This window comes from Schistocerca nitens, chromosome 1 (genome assembly GCF_023898315.1).
Source record: "Schistocerca nitens isolate TAMUIC-IGC-003100 chromosome 1, iqSchNite1.1, whole genome shotgun sequence".
NCBI classification, from domain to species: Eukaryota; Metazoa; Arthropoda; class Insecta; order Orthoptera; family Acrididae; genus Schistocerca; species Schistocerca nitens.
In genome coordinates this window covers 211,881,379-211,904,229 of record NC_064614.1, presented here as the reverse complement: position 1 = coordinate 211,904,229, position 22,851 = coordinate 211,881,379, and the positions used below count along the sequence as shown (strand labels likewise).

The window sequence follows — 22,851 nt, the reverse complement described above, 5'->3', positions numbered from 1 at the left end:
TTACTGGTGATAGACTTTCTACATGCCGCCATTTCTGACTTTATTGTGGTTCACCCTAACGCTTACTTGGTAGAGAAGGAATATCATGTTTAATGTGAATTTCAGACCACAATGCCATTATACCTTCTACACTTGGCATAGCCAGAAAAGAACAGAATCTGTTTCCTCCTATCAAAAAATGAAGCGTGCGCACGAATAACGCTGTATGGCACATTTTGACATTTCATAGAATCGCGTGGAATAATGCTGAATACGGCAGTCTGCATCGCCTGCTGTTATAATTGACATGTTCACCGTCCGAGGGCAACACTAAACAGCGACGAGACGCGCACAGTTTTCGCGCCTCTGCGCGAATAATGCTGTATGTTACAAGAATGGCGGAGTCCAGCAAGGTGACGCTTACCGCAAGTGGTTTGAAACGTGCAAATAATGCACGGAAAAGGAAAATTAACATTGGTAGTTGGCACGATGTTAAGAGAAAAAGGCTTCGTGATGCTGGACTGAAACATAAATCACGAAAAGGAAAGGTAGTTCCTGCGAAACAGCCTCCAACACAGTTGAGTGGAATAATGTTGTATGGGTTTTGTAAAAAGGTGTATGTCTTTAGAGAAGCATATGTGTCCTGTAAAGCGGTGACGTGCCCTGCAGAGTACATGGCTCTAATGACATGTTATGTGTATCTTCTGAAAACGTTACAGTAAAGTATGTAACGTGAATGAAATTAACTACAGTTCAGTAGTTATCATTGGCGAAAAAATAGAATACTCAGTCTGAGTAATGCTATATTATTAAAAGAGAATGTGAAATTTGATAATCTAGTTGAATATTAGGTAGTAATAGTGATTGTTTTCGTGATTCAGGATCGTGTTTGCAGTGCAGAAATGTGCTCAAAAGAAGGATGCAACAACATAAACCTGGAAATGAAGTTAAAGCTGTACGAAGAATATCATGCCATAACATACGATGAGCAGTCCATATACTTAATAAAATCCATGGCACAAGAGAAGTAAGACAGACGATACTTCACGGAAACAAGCTACTTTCAAATACAAAGTTTACTCAAAAGAAGTGTGTCAAAAAACATTGCTTGACATATTCTCCATCACCCAGCGACGAATGCACACTCGGCAACGTAAAGTAAAAGGTGGAATAACCACTCCTAAAGACGGTACAGGAAAACATTTCAATAGGCCACATGCCATATCAAATGACGACAGCGCTCTTATTCGGCAACACATATCGAGTTTCCCAAAGCAGATGAGCCATTACAGCAGGAATAAATCCTCAAAAGAATGTCTGCACCCCGATCTCAACCTCTGTAGAATGTATCGGTTGTTTACCGAAAAGTTTCGTGGTAAGTCAATAAGCAGATCATACTATCAAAGTGTGTCTCAAACAAATTTTAATCTGCATTTCGGAACACCTAGATCAGATGCTTGCAGACTGTGCGATTTGTTGTTTAGCAAAATGATTGCAGCTTCAGATGAAATAGAACTGCACAAGATCGAAATAGAGAGTCAGTTGCATCATTCAAGGGCAGACCAAGCATACAAAGCCCTAAAAGCGATACGGAAATGGCTAAGAGGAATAATAATATTCATGTTATATGTGTTGACCTACAACAGGTTTTACTTTGTCCTACGTTGACTCATTCCATGGTATTCTACCAGAGACAGCTGTCGTCGTATAATTTCACTATTCATGACGTTGGTACTGGAAACATCACCGTAAATTTGTGGGATGAATCCACCGCAAGGAGAGGTTCAGCCGAAATAGTTTCCTGTCTGCTTAAATTTGTGACGCACAATTATGATACGCTTGAAGAAGGTATGGAACGAAAACTGATTGTTTGATCTGACCGCTGTGTCGGGCAGAACAACAACTTGAGAGTTTTAGCGCTTTATTTCTATCTGATCAGCTGCAAGTACTTTACAGAAATACACCAGAAGTTTTTATATTCGGGACATAGTTTCCTACCTTGTGACAGGGATTTTGCAGTCACCGAGAAAAGAAAGAATGTGTCAAAAGTTATGGTTCCTTCAGAATGGAAGCACGTCATTGCTGAGGCCTTTGTCGATCATTCAAAATTGACCATTCACGAGATGATGAGGGAAGACTTCAAGGACATAGGATTCATCGAGTTGCTTTTGAAGAAGCCGCCTGCTTTGAAAATTACCGATGTACTTCGGATGAAGCTGTGTAGTGACGATCCTCGAGGTTTAAGCGTGCGACGTACCCACAATGTGCTTCGCCCATGGGAAAGACACTGTATTGTAAAGCATGGTTCTGAACATCAAGTAAAAAATTGTCCATTGCCTTCTGAATTCCGGTTGCTCTATAACGGGACACTGAAAGTTCATAAGAAGAAGAAAAGGGATCTATTGGACATGACGAAATATACGGAACCAAAATACAGGCAGTTTTATGAAAACCTGCAGTGTGACAACTGACTATAATGTACTAGATTTGAGCCTAAACTTAGTAAACTAAAGTTGTATAATTTTTTTTTAAGATCAAGCAATTCACTTTACAACAAATATTATTTAGTTGCTTGTTTTAAATCTCTTACTTACTATTTTTGGATTCTAGACCCCTTATAATTACAGCAGAGCACTGGCTGATCTGGAATAACGCTGCATATCCATTGCCATACAGCGTTTTTCCATTTTAAAACTTACTTATTTTCGAAAAATCTGTGCTTAGCGCAATTTTAAAAACCAGAAATTAGTATTTTCCACAGTCTGTATGCACAAACAATACATATCTGCTATTACATTATAATATCGTATTAATTCTGTGGAACTAACAGTTTTTGTCAATTTCCCAACAACTGCAAAATGTGCCATAGATCATTATCCGTGCACATGCTTCAATTGTCGAGAGAAGCTGGAATCGAACCCAGACCATTAATATATAAACCTATCATCGATGCAACAGACTACCTAATCCTCTTCTCTGTGTCTCATTTTTCTATTGTTATGACGTTGCGCCACACCAGAAGAGAATTCTGACACACAGGCTCCCTGCAGTGGTTTGGGGCATGTTCAGTACATTCATTTACTTGGTTGACCGAATCGCCATGAACTAGCTGCCTCGGCTACCCAGTGAATACATTGGACTCTATTTTGTAATCACCGAAATAACATCACGTAACTGCCACCTACACAGAACTGCTAACAGTGCAGGATGCAGAAATTTAGACAGGAAGTTTTCCTTTCCACTTGAGCTACTCTATTGCGCTATCTGTTTCTTGAAATCGTCGTGCAGTGCAAAAGAAAAGCTGTAACTGTCTGTCTCTCAGAAGTCTAGATCCGGCCATACGCATCATCTCACAGAAGTGTAGAGTACGGAAGTTCTGGAGGGGTTGTTGTTGACTTCTGGAGCTGCTGTAGCTACATGTCAGCTAGTCGCGTAACGGTAAGCATCGTGCGCTGTAGATAAGATGTCACGAATTTGAGTACATTCACTGCTACCTTTTTTTAAAACGCGATTCTGCTGTGTGCTGATGTTATCAATCTAATGGAACTTTGAACATAATTCCCTTCACTTCTCAACCCAAAATAGTCGCATGTGGAAAAAGGGCTAACTTCTGTGACATTTTGTTCTTTTCAATTTTAATAGGAGGCCAGGCAGCAGATTCATCTCGAAACTTTTGTATTATGTATGGGGAGAGCGCATCTGGAGAGAGCGCGTCGTGCCAAAATATTTTAACGACACTAAAAGAAACCTTACGAAAATTGTGCACTGTAATATAAGAAATGAAATAAAACTCCCCAAGATAACCTTATGATGAAAGTCTGTTTTAATAAAACTGTGTAGCTCTACACAACATGCCTCTGTCAACACAAATTAGTAAAATACTACTCACTTGGATTTCGATTGGGTCTGCGTTTAATTGGTAGGCTGTGCCATACTCAGGAGGTGTGGAAATGTGGCGTTTCATAAATAAAGCTATGTATTCCTAGAAACCCAAAGTTTGCTTGTCAGCAGCAGAAAGAGGCGTTACCTTTTGTGCACCTTTTTTCACCATTGCACTATGAGCCGAAAGTATTTTCTTGCGATTTCCTTATCGATGTTTGCTATGACTGCTTGTAGCACTTTCACAGAAGGGATAAAAACGTTACAGTCAGCGAGACTGGAACCATAAACCACAGCAGACGGCTTTTCGGAAGTCAGCACGTTAGCACACAGCTAGCGAAGACGTATGTGTCCTAGCTTCGTCTTACGAGGCCAGTGGTGGCTAGAACTCGTAAAGCGCTATCTGAAGGACGAGATTAGTTGCGATTTCCATGCGCAACGGCTTTCCTTGGCTGAAAACTGTAAATTTATAATCGTTTGTTACACCTCAAGCGATAACATCTCAGATTATTCAATGGAAATGAGAGGATAAATCAAGTGAGCTTTGAGACTTAATTTCGTGAACACCAGGAAGTAACTCGTCGATCACAGAGTTGCAAACATACCGTGCCTTGTTGCCAAGTCTCAGTACCAGCAGGAAGAAGATGGACCGATGTGATCCTACAGCGGGCTGTGAAGTGACCATAGCTGGCATCGCAAAGACGCGGCTGCTACAGCCTGGAATACGTAATGCGTCTGCTTCGCATTTCTGTAACTAGGTTTAGGGACTGGATCGTAGTTACTAATAATACGCAGAAGTGACTGCTAACTAAGCTTCATAAATCAGTAACTCTCATAGTTGTTTTTATATTTCTTTCGTAGGTCTACACTTCTGGGGCTGGGAAATGTGGCCACAATGATATAGTGGAACGAACTGTCACAGGTGAATGCGTGGGTTCAGGCATTTTCTTTTAAGAGACACAAACAGATTTACTTTACTTCTGGTAACCTCAATGACTGTAATTTCAAGGATGTTATTCCTAGCTGCTGGTGGAGAAAAATTCGGTAACTGACGTCTCTTTGTGTGTAGTCAACAACGATATGTGTGGGGTTCGATTCCCAGTGAGCACTGAACTCTTCGTCATATTATTTCTAGTTCAAACATGCTCGCATGTCGCTACTGGTGTAACAAACCCATATTTAACGTTCGTTTTCTCTAGAATATAACAGCGATAGGTGCCGGGTTGGAGTTCTGGAAAGGAAAAAAAATTAATGTTTCGTCTCGTCATTTCAGTTAAAACATCTAGCTACTGCCGAGAAAATCCAATATGTCACAGTTGATTGTGCTTCGGTAACAATCCGATTAGGTTCTGGGTTCGAATCCCTGTCCACCACAAAGCTTTACCTCACGGCATTAAGGAGCGATTAGAGGAGCTGTTAGACAGCTGCGTTATATGGGTTGCATGCGAATCAGGCGAAATGTAATTCAGGTCATTCGGATAGTTTTGAGCATGACTGTACATACAATGTAGTCACCAGTAATCCTTTGAGTCCTAAGGATTAGTTTTAAATTAAGAATTTGTACGAGACAGGATCTGTTTGGTCTAAAGCCTGCTTCGCATTCACCAATTTTAGGTTGTAACTGTTCTTGGGCTCAATCAAGTAAACTATGACGAGAATTTTGTGTGGCCGGGAGAAGAAAGATCCCTCGGTGATTATTAACATAGGTTCTATCCCCTTTTTTTATGCAATGGATGAATTATAGCAGTTTTCCAGTCCTCGGGTATTTTCTCAGTTTGCCCGATACGTCCTATCAGTTGGGTGATCTATTTTATAGTGCTAGGGTCAGCTGATTTCAGTAGTTCTGCAATTGTACCGTCTTCTCAGGATGCTTTATTGTTCCTAAATCTCTTAATTTGTTTAATTATTTCCATTTAGTCAAGTTATTTAGAGTTGGTTTTGGTGTTATTAGTTTGCTGTGGCTGGAATTTATTTGCTGGTTCTCGACAGTTTAATAATTTTTCCAAATAATTAGGAAGTACCTTACAATTTTCCTAGTTGTTAAGAGCCAAACAGCTATTTTCATTTTTGAGGCAATTTATGCACAGAAAATTCAACCACCGTTTTCTTATATTCCTTCTCTTTACCTAATTGAGCATTAAAATCTCCCATTAAAATTTTAACAGCTTTTGAGGGAATTTTCGTGGTGATGCTTTCTAAAGATTCCCAAGCTACATTAACTTCTTCAGACTTTGTTACGGCTATGCTCATTAACTGGCATATGGGCATTAATTAAAGTGTAGGCGTTATTTTCGCATTTCAGAGAAGTTGTCATTAGTCTATTATTAATGGGCTTCACCTCTGCTGTCGAATTTAAAATATTTTTGGAGACTGCAAAAGCATCTCTCAGATGAGATGTATTATTAAGTATTCTTCTATCACTTTTACTTTTAAAAAGACGGTAATTACCTAAATCCATGGTGTTATTGTCCGTCATTCGTGGTTCTTCAAGTGCCAACATTTGAATCTTCTGTTCTTTTAGTATATCTCCCAGTTATGAAGTTTACCTGCTTGCAAAAGTGTTTGTATGTTAAGTGTTGCAAAAAATTTATTTGTTTTGGTTTTAAGTTGGCCAGAAGACTTTGATTTCCTCTGTTGAATCACACTGCATTTTCACCTGGCAGCCCCAGAATCCGAAAGAGTAGTTGTGCCAGTAATACTGCTAGTGGATTGACCACCTGGGGTAATATTGTGATTATGAAAACGCTCCATGACGATTGTACCCGAAATGAGGTGGGGTTGGATAGACTCACTGAGTGAATTGAGAGTATTGAGACTGGAACTATTAGTTCCAGAATAAGTTTCAGCCCCACCACTAGTGAACAGACACTGACCACCTTGCCGCTTGCTACAAGACAGAAGCAAAGTGGATTTCGTTTTATTTTGCCATGGTCCGGGAATGCTTGTTCTGTATTCGCAGCTGTCCACCATATCTGGTGGAACGTTCATTATCCGCCACCTGTGACCCATACAATACACTAGCCAAGCTCGGCTTCTTAGACTTCTAGTTACAAAGTCTTGAATCCTAGAGTAGATCTCTTTAAATGTAGTTAAATTTCGGAATAACCCCGGTAAAGAGGAAAATAAATCCGATTACAACATTATTATGAATCGTAGGAGCCTGCACATGTACTATTGACATACCATAAAAGGAGATGATGAGAAGTATTCTAGAACACTGATCTGATATTTTTGGTGCTACATTAGTGCGCCGGACACAATAAGAAATTTAGAGATTGCACTGTTGCAAACGAACAGTTAGGTATACGAACGAGTGACACAGCTGTTCAGTGAACTAAAATGGAAACACTTGGTGTCACGCCATTCTCGCGAAACCATGTCGGATAAGTTCAAGAGGACAAGTATTCGAAGTATGTTTTGCTAAAAATATGGTGGCCTACGTCATATCTCTCTCGACGTGGTCATGAAATTAACGTGAAAGAATTTACGGGGTGAAAGGAGCAAACAACACGTTTAACTAATATAACTCCCGAATTCTCAGTGCACACGTACATCCACAGTGAAGCAACTTCTAGCTAAAATGGGTCACAGTGCACATATGCTCTCAAAGACCACTTTATCTGCGAGTTTTCTCCCCATTACTACAATTCACAAATGGTCGATTTGAGATTATCTCAAAAATTACGAGTCGTACTGCTAAATAAAGTGGGAGAAGGTATGTTCATACTTGTCAGAACTTCAACGCCTACGGACGTCGGTCACAAAAGCGCCAAGTTCCAACGACACGAAATGGTGTTACGAATAAACGATATAGCATTTCAACACATGAAAGTCAGTCGTATCATCTAACTGTAGGGACGCGATGCAGTTCAAAGCCGACTCACTTCACATAATGATTTTTCATGGCCTTCCAAGTTTTGGTCTAAAACAGTAGTTTCTATCACTATTACTCCAGTGAACTCAAATTTCAGCGTTTTTTGTTGTGATTTCTATCAAGTAGTTGATTTCGTAGATTTAGCGTACTCTGCTGCGCTTATACCGCCTACTGAAACATAATGTACTTTTTGCTTTCTGAAGTCATGGACGCATGGACGACATATGTCGTTATTCTTCCTTCTTCTTTTTGAGTCTACACATAACATTGCTTTAGTTGTGCTCAGAGACTTCAAGTAATAATGTCAATCACTAGTGAATGACTACTGCCATTTCACCGAGTCTTATGTTGACTTCATGATTAGAAATCTCCTCTCAGTGCAACGTCAAGGATTTGGAAAACCTGATGACTAACTTCTCAGTAAAGAAACTGTCAAAGCAGATACAATCTTTGGCCAAAGCTATTAGTGGAAGAACATTTTTCACACTTAACGCAATCATTTGAAAAGTGATGTTGCAGAAATAATTACAGCATCAACAGCTTATTTAGCATTAGTAAAATTACTTTCATTTTATTGGAAATTTCTAGAGAAATATTAGAGAACGTATATGAGTCCAAAAATGCTCTGCTTGTGTCTCAGTAACGAATGTTAAGTTAGCTAAGAAACCTGTAACGCATGAGAATCTTTCTCACCGCTGCCTTTCTGTTATGTGTTACAGTTCTGCACGCACCAAGAGACGTCGGATAAGGCCGTGTTCCCGACGTTCGCCCGCACGCGCCCACCGGATACACAGATCTCAAAGTCGGTGGCTTCCGTGCTACTGGCTTTCAACTGGACACAGGTAAGAGCATTCAACTCGACGCACAAACCATCAACTCCTTCTGTTATACATTCTGGTATTATTCTGACAATGTATCGTTGTGCAATATATCTACATCTAAATCTACATCCATACTCCACAAGCCACCCGACTGTGTGTGGCGTAGGGTATTTTGAGTACCTCTATCGGTTCTCTCTTCTATTCCAGTCTCGTATTGTTCGTGGAGAGAAAGATTGTCGGTATGCCTCTGTGTGGGCTCTAATCTCTCTGATTTTATCCTCATGGTCTCTCCGCGAGATATACGCAGGAGAGAGCAATATACTGCTTGACTCCTCGGTGAAGGTATGTTTTCGAAACTTCAACAAAAGCCTGTACCGAGCTGCTGAGCCTCTCTCCTGCAAAGTCTTCCATTGGAGTTTATCTATCATCTCCGTAACGCTTTCGCGATTACTAAATGATCCTGTAACGAAGCGCGCTGCTCTCCGTTGGATCTTCTCTATCTCTTCTATCAACTCTATCGGGTACGGATCCCACACTGGTGGCAATATTCAAACAGTTGGCGAACTAGTGAACTGTAACCTACTTCCTTTGTTTTCGGATTGCATTTCCTTATGATTCTTCCAATGAATCTCAGTCTGGCATCTGCTTTACCGACGATCAACTTTATATTATCATTCCATTTTAAATCACTCCTAATGCCTACTCCTAGATAATTTATGGAATTAACTGCTTCCAGTTGCTGATCTGCTATATTGTAGCTAAATGATAAAGGATCTTTCTTTCTATGAATTCGCAGCACATTACACTTGTCTACATTGAGATTCAATTGCCATTCCCTGCACCATGCGTCAATTCGTTGCAGATCCTCCTGCATTTCAGTACAATTTTCCATTGTTACAACCTCACGATATACCACAGCATCATCCGCAAAAAGCCTCAGTGAACTTCAGATGTCATCCACAAGGTAATTTATGTATATTGTGAATAGCAACGGTCCTACGACACTCCCCTGCGGCACACCTGAAATCATTCTTACTTCGGAAGACTTCCCTCCATTGAGAATGACATGCTGCGTTCTGTTATCTAGGAACTCTTCAATCCAATCACACAATTGGTCTGATAGTCCATATGCTCTTACATTGTTCGTTAAACGACTGTGGGGAACTGTATCGAACGCCTTGCGGAAGTCAAGAAACACGACATCTACCTATGAACCCGTGTCTATGGCCCTCTGAGTCTCGAGGACGAATAGCGCGAGCTCGGTTTCACACGATCGTCTTTTTCGAAACCCATGCTGATTCCTACAGAGTAGATTTCTAGTCTCCAGAAAAGTCATTATACTCGAACATAATAGGTGTTCCAAAATTCTACAACTGATCGACGTTAGAGATATAGGTCTATAGTTCTGCACATCTATTTGACGTCCTTTCTTGAAACCGGGGATAACCTGTGCCCTTTTCCAATCCTTTGGAACGCTACGCTCTTCTAGAGACCTACGGTACACCGCTGCAAGAAGGAGGCATAGCCATTTGCACACCTACACATTGTGAAACAAATGATGCAACAATATGGGAAGTCCTTACAGACTAATTACAAGTCAGGGAATGTAGTTAAAGTGAAGCCACTACGTACCTGTGTTGTCCAGTGACGTAACGGAAATGGCGTCTGTGGGAACGGAAACGTTTACCAAAGCGAAAGTGAATCGGTTTTCTACTTCGTTGGATATCTTATCGGTAATAATATTCCCCTCCCCCCCCCCCCCCCCCCAATAGCACCATGCCTCCGACTCCATAACTGAGAGTCCCTCAAGATCAGCGCCCCTCCTTAGTCTTCTTACAAAATTGGGATTAATCCATTCTAATAATCCCTATTTTCCATCCTCCCCCCCCCCCCTCAAACCGTCAAATTCTGCACCAGTCCCTTAGAAATTCCGAATATATATCTTTAAAATGGGAAAAAAGGTCTAAGAAATTTTTTGCCTCACTTCCAGTTTGATGAGCAATACACTAAACACTGACGAACACGTCGTCACGTATGATACGTAATACACCGTAACACTCGCATGGAATATGTTTTTTGAAACTTTCACTAACTGCATATCGGAGCCAAAAACACACTGCATATAAGATGAGAAAAGAAAGGCTCTTTATTGAACCCCTTATCAAAAAATAAAAAAAATAAGTATTAGCAAAATCTGACGCAAAACTCGTACCGCTGTAGTATCCAATTTTCGCAATAAATGAAAACTTGTGTTTCTCACACACAGCAGAGATATACAAGGTGAATCACTAACTGTCGCCACCAAGAATAACTCCGAAGGTATGATAGGAGCTGGAAAGCTTGTGAGACAAAAGGTACATGGGACGACGGGGCCCATAATATTATGACGTTGGTTTTTTGTTACTAGGTGGGGTCGCTTCAGAGATATGAAGGTCAACTTTTTTTTTAAATAAGGTGCTGTAGTTTGGTACTTTTTTTCTGATAGCTGCTATCGAGACGAATCCAATGATGTGTAAAAGGTCATCGAAGGCCACAAATGTGGGATGAACGTCCTTTTACAGAAGGTGTTCGAAGTGATGACCACTGGCATCAATGCAGTGCTGCAATTTTCTTATCGTGGATTGAGTGGTATTCCTGATCACATCAGCACTTATCGAAACACATGCTCTGAGAATTCTCTCTCACATATCTTCAGGTGTAGTTGGAACGTCTTTATAAACACTGTCTTTTACGAATCCCCACAAGAAAAATTCCAAAGGCATCAAGTCTGGCGTACGATCCGGCCACGACACATCTCCTCTGCGTCCAATCCAATGATCTGGGAATTGACTCTGCAACTCATTTCTAGCCATCAGCGAAAAATGTGCCGAACACCAATCGTGTTGATACCGCATTCTGTTTCTTGTTCCTAAAGGTATTTCTTTCAATAACAGACCTAATGTTTCTTGCAGGAATGTGTTGTACTTCCTACCATTAAGATTTCCTTCGATGAGACAGGGACCTGTACTTCTGTCCTCCAGAACTGAACACCATTCACCGACCACGGTTTTTGGTCTGCAACTTGCCGCAGCCATCATGGATTTTCAGTTACTCAATAATGCATGTTATGCAAATAAACATTTCTGTGGTTCGTGAACGTAGCCTCGTCGGTAAATAAAATCAAATCAATAAATGTGTCATCGCTCTGAATCTGAAGTTGAGTCCACCGACAGAATTCAATGCAACGCATACAGTCCGTAACAATTAATTCTTAGTGGAGACTGATATAATAAGGATATTACTTACGGCGATGCAGAACACGAACAACATTGCTCTGGCTCATGCCAGATTCCCTTGTGATTTGACGCAAACTAACACAAGGATCTCGAACCACAATGGCAAGAGTACCAATTACCGTTTCCTCTTTAGTAATTTTCCTTTGCCGGATATGTTTTCGATGTGTTAAAGATCCAGTTGTTCTCAATTTATAATACACACTTTGAGGATATCCTTCAGTGTATAAGTCTCTTTCTCTCACTGAATTTCGTTGGTATTCTCCGTATACGAGTAGCATATCGACTTGTTCTTCGAAGGAATACATCATTCACATTCGTTTGATTCAACGATACTAGTCTTACCGTTCCTATTAGTGTTGTATTTCGAAACCGTCGAATGGTGTTTGCATGCGAATGGCACTTTAGATGGATACTCCGTATTCGGTGAACATTTACTACTTGCACGATATACGAGAGAGTATTCGCAGAGCATGTGCTTCGATAAGTGCCAAAGTGATGAGGAATACCATTCAATCCGTGATAAGAAGATTGCAGGTCTGCGTTAATACCAACGGTCACCACTTCGAACACCTTGTGTAAATGCCGTTCAGGCCACCGTTTTGACCTATGTTGACCTTCAAAGACCTTACTTTTCCACATTATTGGATTGGTCTCGATAGCCGCTATACGAAAACTAGTACCAAACTATAGCATCCCATTTAAAAAAAAAAAAAAACATTGGCCTTCATATTTCTGAAGTGAGCCCACCTAGCAACAAAAAACCAACGTCGTATTATGGCCCCCGTTGTCCTATGCAGCATTTGTGCCACAAACTTTTCAGCTCCTATCATACTTTCGGAGTTATTCTAGGTGGCAGCAGTTAGTGACTCTCCCTTTATATCTCGAAATCAGTGAGACTGTAACAACGAACAACGTTTATATGTAAGTGTAGCTATTAAAAAAAAGAACCATGAAGAAGTGATGATACACAGCCATTATCATTATGCCAATGGTCGAAGTCGTTGAACAGTACAAATTCTTCACGATCTGGATAATTTGAAACTGTATTTTCACGCACGAAACACCATATCTCAACGAGTCGTAAATGCTACACTCACGTGAGATGTAACACAAGAGCTAAAAACTGCCCGAATTTTTCAAAATTGGGTATTTAAATTTATTTTCAATTTTTTGACTTCTTATGCATCTAAGTAGTGCATATAAGCTATTATTTGACTCTTCTATGTCTTAGTTTGTCTGTAACATAACGTGTCCATATGGACATGCTGCGCACTCAGATGCATATTTGAAATATTTTCTGTGATATTGAAATACATTTGAAGATATGTTTTATTAATCAGATTTTTAATAAAATTAAGGCAAAATTTGAACAAAATAATTCTTACAAACCAATTTATAACACCACACACAAAATAATTCACAATCATTTGTTTTACTGACTTTCATGGTACACCTCAAAACATTCAAAACACAGTCCTACATCACATTTCCCACATTTTGGGCGAACAGCTGATGATTTCTGTTTGCAGTACAAACCTACACATCTTCTCTTCTTCTCAGTTTTCTTGATATAGTGCTTTATACCATCATATCTGATATCAATTGGAACACGCGATTTGTATCCACACATAGGACTGATAGACGGCCTGCCTGCTCCTTTTACGGGATTCATATATGTTTTTAGGTAAGCCTGTACAACTTCTCTTCTGAATTGAGGTTGAGTAGTCCTAGCTCCGGTTCCTTTCTTCAGCTGCCACGCATTATGTACAGATACGTCAATCAGCCAAGAAAGTAAAGCCCAGTACCACTTCTTGTTTCGAATGTTTATTCTGCACATGGCAATGTTTTCATCCATCCTATCCACTCCTCCCATGTTTTTATTATAGGCTGTGATAATTTGAGGACGTGGTACTTGAACTGTCTTCTTCTCCTTTGCGGAATATCTTTTTAAAAATGATACAGGTTCAACTCCTTCACAGATAGAAGCTACAGTAACCACTGAATTGTCTACCCATTTTGTGACTATAACACCATCATCCTTGCAAAGTGAGGATTCAAAATTACCTCTTTCCTTTTTAACTAGCGCTTTCTTTGAGGAAACTGGGCACGATTTGGGAACTCTGTTTTCTCTGATAGTGTCTGTTGCTCCATAGCCCTTTCCTCTCAGGTATGACAGAACAGAAAAACCAGAAAATAGGTAGTCAAAGAAAAAGTGGAATGGCGGTAGCTTTACATCCAGTGTCAAATCATCCATCATCTGAACGAGTGGGGCAGTAGCCTTACCGAACTGTGCTTCATGTACTGCATTTGGATTGGGTGATTTTCCTTGATAAATGGAAAAATTTACCAGATATCCAGAAGTAGTGCATAAACACCATGCTTTATATCCAAATCGTATCCGTTTCCCGCTGTTAAATTGCTTGCAAGAGTGTCTCCCAAAATATTTTATCATTGGATCATAGTAAGACAGATGTTTCTGAGGCACAAACAGCTTATTACATTTGCCTCTAACTATTTCAATGAAGGGTCTAATTTTCCACATCTTGTCCTTTTCATCAAATTTATTATTGTCGTTACAGTGCAGATATCTAAGAATTTGTTCAAACGATTTCTCCTCATGGCATTGCATACAAAATCGTTTCGTGTGTCTAAATTGGAATCCCAGTATAACCTCTTATTATGGAGAGAGTTATAACTGTTTAGAATGAGGATCCCCAGAAAACACCTCATTTCTTCACAAGTTATATTAGGATTTGGAAAGTTCTTGAAAAGTGTGTAGTTGTTTGATTCAACAACTAGGAATTGTATCAGATCCGCATCAAAGAATAATTCGAAAATTTCCACTGCAGTCTTATCAACATACGTGTCAAAGCATGGATCAGGAAAAGACTTCAAATTTGAAATTAGTGCACCATGAACCCAGGTTTTTTGCATGTTTCTGTTCCTGTAATCTGTTTTTCTGAAATCTGTTTCTGTGTGTGTGTCTGTTAATTTTATTTCAGCTTCAGCCCAGAGTTATCTAGGATTGAGATTATCTGCTATTCCTCCTTCATCCTCATCAACCGAATCCTCATCCGTGAGGACTGCTGGATCAGAGGGCATGATGTGAATTTCATCAACCTGAGGAGCGTTTGAATCCTCAAACAGGATGTATAAAACGTCCTGCACAGTCAAACCAGGCTCTAAAGATTCTGCCTGACCTCTGTTATGATATGAAAAGAGAAAAAGAAACGAAATCATTTTTGACCCTGCAATTGCCCAGCGTGTCCATATGGACACGGCTGAAATAATCACTTCATAAACAGAAAGTGAACGGATGGATAACAACTTTTCTCAAATGAAAATCTCTATAAACATATTTAGATATACTGCAAACAGTTTCACATGCCAGAATGAAGAAGTTCTTTACGAAACATTACTTACGTTACATCAACATGCTCCATTGCGGACGTCAAAGAACTCCCTGAAATACAGGCTGTCACAATCACAGTGTAAATGGTAACAATGAAGTGTTAACACAATGTACGTAAAATTCAAACCCTCCCTGAAAACAATATGTGACCGCCAACGCTAAAAATAATTGTAAGCCAACAATGAAGTAAAATCAAAACTAGTCAACAATTGTGTCCATATGGACACGCTGGGAAGTTATGGGTTAAAAATACACTCCTGGAAATTGAAATAAGAACACCGTGAATTCATTGTCCCAGGAAGGGGAAACTTTATTGACACATTCCTGGGGTCAGATACATCACATGATCACACTGACAGAACCACAGGCACATAGACACAGGCAACAGAGCATGCACAATGTCGGCACTAGTACAGTGTATATCCACCTTTCGCAGCAATGCAGGCTGCTATTCTCCCATGGAGACGATCGTAGAGATGCTGGATGTAGTCCTGTGGAACGGCTTGCCATGCCATTTCCACCTGGCGCCTCAGTTGGACCAGCGTTCGTGCTGGACGTGCAGACCGCGTGAGACGACGCTTCATCCAGTCCCAAACATGCTCAATGGGGGACAGATCCGGAGATCTTGCTGGCCAGGGTAGTTGACTTACACCTTCTAGAGCACGTTGGGTGGCACGGGATACATGCGGACGTGCATTGTCCTGTTGGAACAGCAAGTTCCCTTGCCGGTCTAGGAATGGTAGAACGATGGGTTCGATGACGGTTTCGATGTACCGTGCACTATTCAGTGTCCCCTCGACGATCACCAGTGGTGTACGGCCAGTGTAGGAGATCGCTCCCCACACCATGATGCCGGGTGTTGGCCCTGTGTGCCTCGGTCGTATGCAGTCCTGATTGTGGCGCTCACCTGCACGGCGCCAAACACGCATACGACCATCATTGGCACCAAGGCAGAAGCGACTCTCATCGCTGAAGACGACACGTCTCCATTCGTCCCTCCATTCACGCCTGTCGCGACACCACTGGAGGCGGGCTGCATGATGTTGGGGCGTGAGCAGAAGACGGCCTAACGGTGTGCGGGACCGTAGCCCAGCTTCATGGAGACGGTTGCGAATGGTCCTCGCCGATACCCCAGGAGCAACAGTGTCCCTAATTTGCTGGGAAGTGGCGGTGCGGTCCCCTACGGCACTGCGTAGGATCCTACGGTCTTGGCGTGCATCCGTGCGTCGCTGCGGTCCGGTCCCAGGTCGACGGGCACGTGCACCTTCCGCCGACCACTGGCGACAACATCGATGTACTGTGGAGACCTCACGCCCCACGTGTTGAGCAATTCGGCAGTACGTCCACCCGGCCTCCCGCATGCCCACTATACGCCCTCGCTCAAAGTCCGTCAACTGCACATACGGTTCACGTCCACGCTGTCGCGGCATGCTACCAGTGTTAAAGACTGCGATGGAGCTCCGTATGCCACGGCAAACTGGCTGACACTGACGGCGGCGGTGCACAAATGCTGCGCAGCTAGCGCCATTCGATGGCCAACACCGCGGTTCATGGTGTGTCCGCTGTGCCGTGCGTGTGATCATTGCTTGTACAGCCCTCTCGCAGTGTCCGGAGCAAGTATGGTGGGTCTGACACACCGGTGTCAATGTGTTCTTTTTTCCATTTCCAGGAGTGTAGTATCAGTAAATGTACAAGTCATATATTGGGTTAGGTGTCTATATTTACCTGCAAAACGAACGAATTCTGTATGGTGTATCATCAAGAGCTCTACGAAATATTTCCGTTCCAATGTTTTATGACGCTCTGGTGACAATAATAGTAGAAATCAATGAAAACGACTGGATAGCAATGACCTGTTTGTTCATCAATAAGTAATTTGCATCCAGATCTTGTCGTGGACAGGATATATAGAGTCAAGAAAATCCTATTGCTGGAGGTGAAGAGACTTTCACTTCATATGTGATGTCGCTATCTTTGTGTGATATTTAATACTTTTCGGTATAATATTACCCACCTACTAATGCCGTTTAGGACCTCAAGGACTACGAAGTACTTTCCGTGCAAAATAACCTATTTTTAGTAGTAAATTGGACGTTTATGACTTTACTGTTTGGTGCTCTAACGGCTCAACAAACAAAATACAGAACCTGAAAAAGACGAGTCATAAGAAGATAATACTAATATTTCCATGCGGCTCGACGGCCGAGTGGAAATCTTTCAGTTATACGACTTGCGTATCCCTAATCTAACTTACCTATCCAACCGAAAAAATGGTACCAATAGTTTAAAACGGAATCCGAACCACCTATTGATACTGGCAACTACTCACGTTGTAGATAGATGAAAGCTACATTAAAGACAGTATGAAAACATCCGCCTTAAACCTAAACCTTTCTTGTTTTGAGTGTATGTTGTGACTGATTTGCAATTTTTTATGACCTGTAGACATTTTGCCGTCCCATCACTCAGACCCGGCAAGAATTGATAAATAAAATAAGATACAATTAAAATAACCTTCCTGAATGTTATGGAGTTCTTTTTAAAGAAAATAATAAGATAAAATATTATGCTTTTCCATCAGAGGTCTCTTCCAATATTCCACGAGAGAACAGATTACTGAAGTAAAAAGTCTCAATATGCACTTAACAAGTTTCTTCTAATCCAGGTTATGGTAACCAACTTACATTTAGATGCCGAAGTATGAATAAAGAACTTTCGAAAACATATTTTGTGGTTTTGGAATTTCTCTGATTTAAAGTGTTATGCTTCCTCATAAACCATAAATTCTTATCAATTTGCAACTTCATTTTTAATTGTTTAGTTCACGAAGGGTTCCAAGCAGCCAGGTACAACTATTGTGTATCGTTCTGGGGTATAAACTGCAGTATAAATAGAGCACCTCCTGTATTGACACTGTGATCCGTTGATAACTGCTACGTTTCTCCTTGTCTAGATCTTAGAGCGGTCTCTCTACAAAAAAGGTATATACTAGCGTGTCTACCAATTGGCAGTACCACACAGAGTTTACGTCCGACGTGAGGATATTGGTTTTTATGTCCTTCGAGATATTTTTTGCAAACTTTTGGTTGTATATTGCATCTCCATAAGAATTCATAGTTGTTCAATACTTGTATGTAACTTGGATGTGGCATACAGGTGAGGGGCTTTGGGCTTCTTGTAGATAACACATTTCCAAATAACACTTACAAGCATAGCCTAGTTTGGCATTAGCTGTCACCCTGAGGTTTTTAGCTGCTAAGATTCTGAACAGGTATTTGGTCATACTCATGTGGTCGCTCAGCAAAATTTTTAAGTTTGTTTTATAAACATTTCAGTACACTGTGAACAGTCACCCTTGACACAAAAAGTGCCACCACTGCAAGCCTATGTGATCGTATATGTTACCTCTCCGTACTTAACAGTATACGGCAGTCAAAATTTTATGTGAAATGCCAGAAGGAATTGGTAGCACTACTACCATGTGATATGTCTTCCTGAGTAGTGGCGGCTGCTGTGTATGAGTACAAGAGCTTGTGGACAGCCCAACCTCCGACACCTAGCGGGTTTATAGGTTACTTTTCTTTGAATGATGCTAAACATACCATAGATGCTGCAGTCTGAAAGATATGGAACACAGCTATCACACTACTGTTCCTCAAGACTGTGAAACTTGGCAACAGGGTCACGAGCACACCATCCGTTGTGCACGTCTTAAGGAGCAACTCGGATGAAATAATTACCTTACGGGACAAGTACATACGGTTTTGATTAACAATGTGCATGACTCACGACGTGCACATCTAGCCATTGCCACTCAACTAGAAGTTTACATTAGTGCCACCAGGTGATAGCACATTAAGGCTGTTCGCTCGGCATAAATTAGCGAGATAGCACACTCTTCAGATATGTTAATTCACTCCCCAATACTGCAGTAAAATTTGATCGGTCGTCAGCATATGTTAAAGTTGTACTGACAGTAAACCTATTTTGTGGGTTTCTGAATGAGTTATACTACATTACGCCCCCCCCCCCCCCCCCGACTTTGTGGTAAGAGGGTCCAGTGGACAGGGCGTCGAAACCTGAACACAGGTCAAGCATGAAACCAGGAAGAAGGTGTACTGAACTGTTAAGAAAAAAGCAAAATAGAGCTTAAGATTAGGGCACTAGCCTTCCGGACGGAAAACACACTTAAAATCTCCCAAAATTACATTATCTCAAACGTCCATTAGCAGGTTCACTGTTTCGTTACTAAACAAAGTGCTTCTGTCACGTTTACCTGTGAAGCCAGTCGGAACACATGTAACGGGAGATCAAAGAGTTTCAGTTTGAGAGTGCTGCTGCACTGATACAGGTACGTAGGCAGGGGATTAGTGTGCCATTTTCACATGTCTGCGGTTAATGTGGAAATGTGAACCATGGCGACGTTATTACCAAACGCGTCCACTTCCCTTCGTTTTCTTGCGTTTTTCCTTGTCCTTTTCTCGGCTGCTGAAGAACAAACACCGGTAGATATCCACCATGGAATGAAGAATGAGACATACATTAGACACTGAGAAAGAAGAAGTCCAAGAAAACTGCCACAAAGAATGCTGCTGCTTCGTGATTACGCACGTCCCCGTATCGCAAATCTCGTAGCGCAGGGGCTAAGTCAACTCAAACTGGAGGCCCCCTTGTAACCATCCTTCAGTCTCCATCCATCTCCATGCGATTATGCGATTATCACATCCTCATTCCCTTGAAAAAGTCCTTGAAGGGTCGCCGATACCTATCGGACACCATATTTTACCAACCTGAACCATCGGTGGGATGGTTGCGACAGTGTTCACGGCAATTTTGCCTTCTTGGCATATCCATTATGAACTGTGTGACCTTCAAACTGAAGGGTTTTGATTGCGCCCCTTCTTCCTCCCCCCCCCCTCCCCCTGCCTGTTTACTAAGAGAAGGTCATGGATTTTCGCTGCAGTCTCTCTGCCACTTTCGAGTATTAACGCTGCTTTGTATGGTGTGTTCATCTTACACATTCCTGCTGTTCTCTAATCCTATCCCATATTCATGATAGCATCATATCCAAAGATGAGATTTTCACTCTGCAGCGGTGTGCTGATATGAACCATCCTGGCAGATTAAAAATGTGTGCCGGACCGAGACTCGAACTCGGGACCTTTGCCTCTCGCTGGCAAGTGCTCTACCATCTGAGCTACCCAAGCACGACTCACGCCCCGTCCTCACAGCTTTACTTCCGCTAGTATCTCGTCTCCTACTTTCCAAACTTCACAGAAGCTCTCCTGCGAACCTTGCAGAACCTGGAAGAAAGGATATTGCGAGACATGGCTTAGCCACAGCCTGGGGGTTGTTTCCAGAATGAGATTACTGTCAGAACTGCTTTACACAGCGAAACGTTTGAGTGGAGGTGGTTGGATTTATAAAATGAATAAGAGGTATACAAATTAAAGTTTATTTCATTTTATATCCCGAATCTATCGAGTAAAGAAATGGCCACCAGCGTAGTAAAAAACATATAATCATGCTACCGAAGAAGGAAAGAAGAGATGTATATGAAACCTGTCGCACTTAAAGACACAGATCGTAATCTCGAAAACTGCCGATTAATACAAAGTTATAAAGGAATATCAATTTCGAGTTAGAAGTAAATATCTATTTAAATATTTCTAATTGTCCTGAAAGTAGCGTAACACTAATTAAAATGTTAATTAAAAAATAACTCCTCTCTTGGTGAGTCTACATCGACCTTTCCAATCAGATACAGAATCTACTGAAAAAAAAAGTCAAATCCTGTGAGAAAAGGTCGTATTCAGAAGGACGAACGAAAAGGTTGCAGCCGGCCGCGGTGACCGAGTGATTCTAGGCGCTCAAGTCCCGAAACACGCGGCTGCTACGCTCGCAGGTTCGAATCCTGCCTCGGCCATAGATGTGTGTGATGTCCTTAGGTTAGTTAGCTTTAAGTAGTTCGAAGTCTAGGGGATTGATGACCTCAGATGTTAAGTCTCATAATGCTTAGAGCAATTTGAACCTTTTTTTTGGGAAAAGATTGCAACTTACCATTACTGTTGTTCGACTTATGTGATGAAGAAGAATGGAGGATCTGGCACTAGGTGAAACTGATAAGACCTGTAGAATGAAACAAATACACTTTTTTTTCTTTTTGGAGGGGGGGTGAGGGTTATCGACGGAAAGAATGAAAATAGTTTGCGAAGAAAGATGGGACAGACACTGGTAAAAGGCAAAACCGCAAAAACAATTTGTAGCAACTAAACATTTACGGTCTGATAATCTAGATCACATGAGGTGTTGCACTTCTGAAACAGGCTTGAAACTAAGCAAAGTGATTAGGTAAGTAATGATGAGATTTGATGGAAAAGGTCCTGCAACATCATTGCTGCAAGAACGAACAGGTTCATGAGGCCTATGCTATATGAATCGTAAAAGAGTCTTGGGGGGGAGCACGAAAAGGAAAGTCCTGAGTAGAAAAAGAAACTGCAATTTGTAAACTGGATTATCAGGGATGTTGATTGGCTGTGAAACTATCAACACAAGAAATGAATAAATGAACGGTTCCACCTAAGCAATATAAAGACCAACGACCTAGGTACCATACTGCCATGCCATCTGACTGTGCTCAACACCACATGTCAAATGCACATGTAGGCATCAGATTATGTGCTACCAGCAGACTGCCCAGGATTCGCGCGAGAAGCACTAAGTATCTGCGACGGGACGACTTGTTTGATGTTGGGGTGGTAAATTATACGCACTAACCTTCCTTGTGAATAATTCTAGCAGTATCAAAATCCGTACAGTAGTTTATGAGATTATCTTGAAGATACAGTCAGAAGAAGGGACGGCGACATTAATTGAAAATATACATAGATATCGACCTTCATCTTTTACAACACTTAGCTTCAAAAGAGCTACGACTGCAAAGCACTTACATTTTTTTGCAGTGCTTGTACGTCCAGTATGCGTTGCTTAGTATTTCTCCTTCTTTCTGTAGTATCGAAGCAATACGGGCCTCGACAAGAGAAATGGATGTAATGCTTTACATATTTCGTACTGAAATATCTATTGACTTCCTTTTTGACAGACACTTAACAAGTCGACGTTCCGACACAGTTCTATTTGCAAACCAGAGAGCGATGCTGTATCGGCTTTGATTTCTTATTTCCTTTTTCACATCAGTGAAGTAATCGCAAGGTACGTCAACGATCCCTGCCCGGAGAATTTATCTTCTCGTGACGTCTTCTCGTTTTTGTCTTACAATTCTGTGGAGAGGTCGACAGTGGTTGTAGGGAAGAGTCTTGCAACCACTACAACACGACAATCCGGATGCATTCTTCCGTTGACGCTGGGCACTCGAAGATCGAGTTTATTTGTCTGCTAGCAGTAACCGGCCACGCTTTACTGTGACTCGTTCTGCTTAAAACTAAAAGAAATAAAAGAGAAACCACACGTTCCTAATATGTATGGGAATTGTATGTACGTCATAATCTCCTTCACTCCCCTGTCTCTGTCCATCCCTTCCTCCTCCTTTCTTTGTTCATCTCCTCCTCCTTCCCGCTGCTCTGTCCATGTTTCCCTCCCCCCTCTCTCTCC

At 41.4% G+C, this 22,851-nt stretch overlaps 1 protein-coding gene across 1 annotated transcript in view; it reads left to right on the top strand.

Moving 5' to 3' along the window:
• LOC126235131 (guanylate cyclase 32E) overlaps positions 1–22,851 on the top strand; it is a 954,039-nt gene that overhangs the window by 310,995 nt on the left and 620,193 nt on the right. Inside the window, exon 4 of the mRNA XM_049943867.1 lies at positions 8,452–8,574. Within this exon, the coding sequence (XP_049799824.1) occupies positions 8,452–8,574 (123 nt within the window). The remainder of the gene's footprint in view (positions 1–8,451; positions 8,575–22,851) is intronic.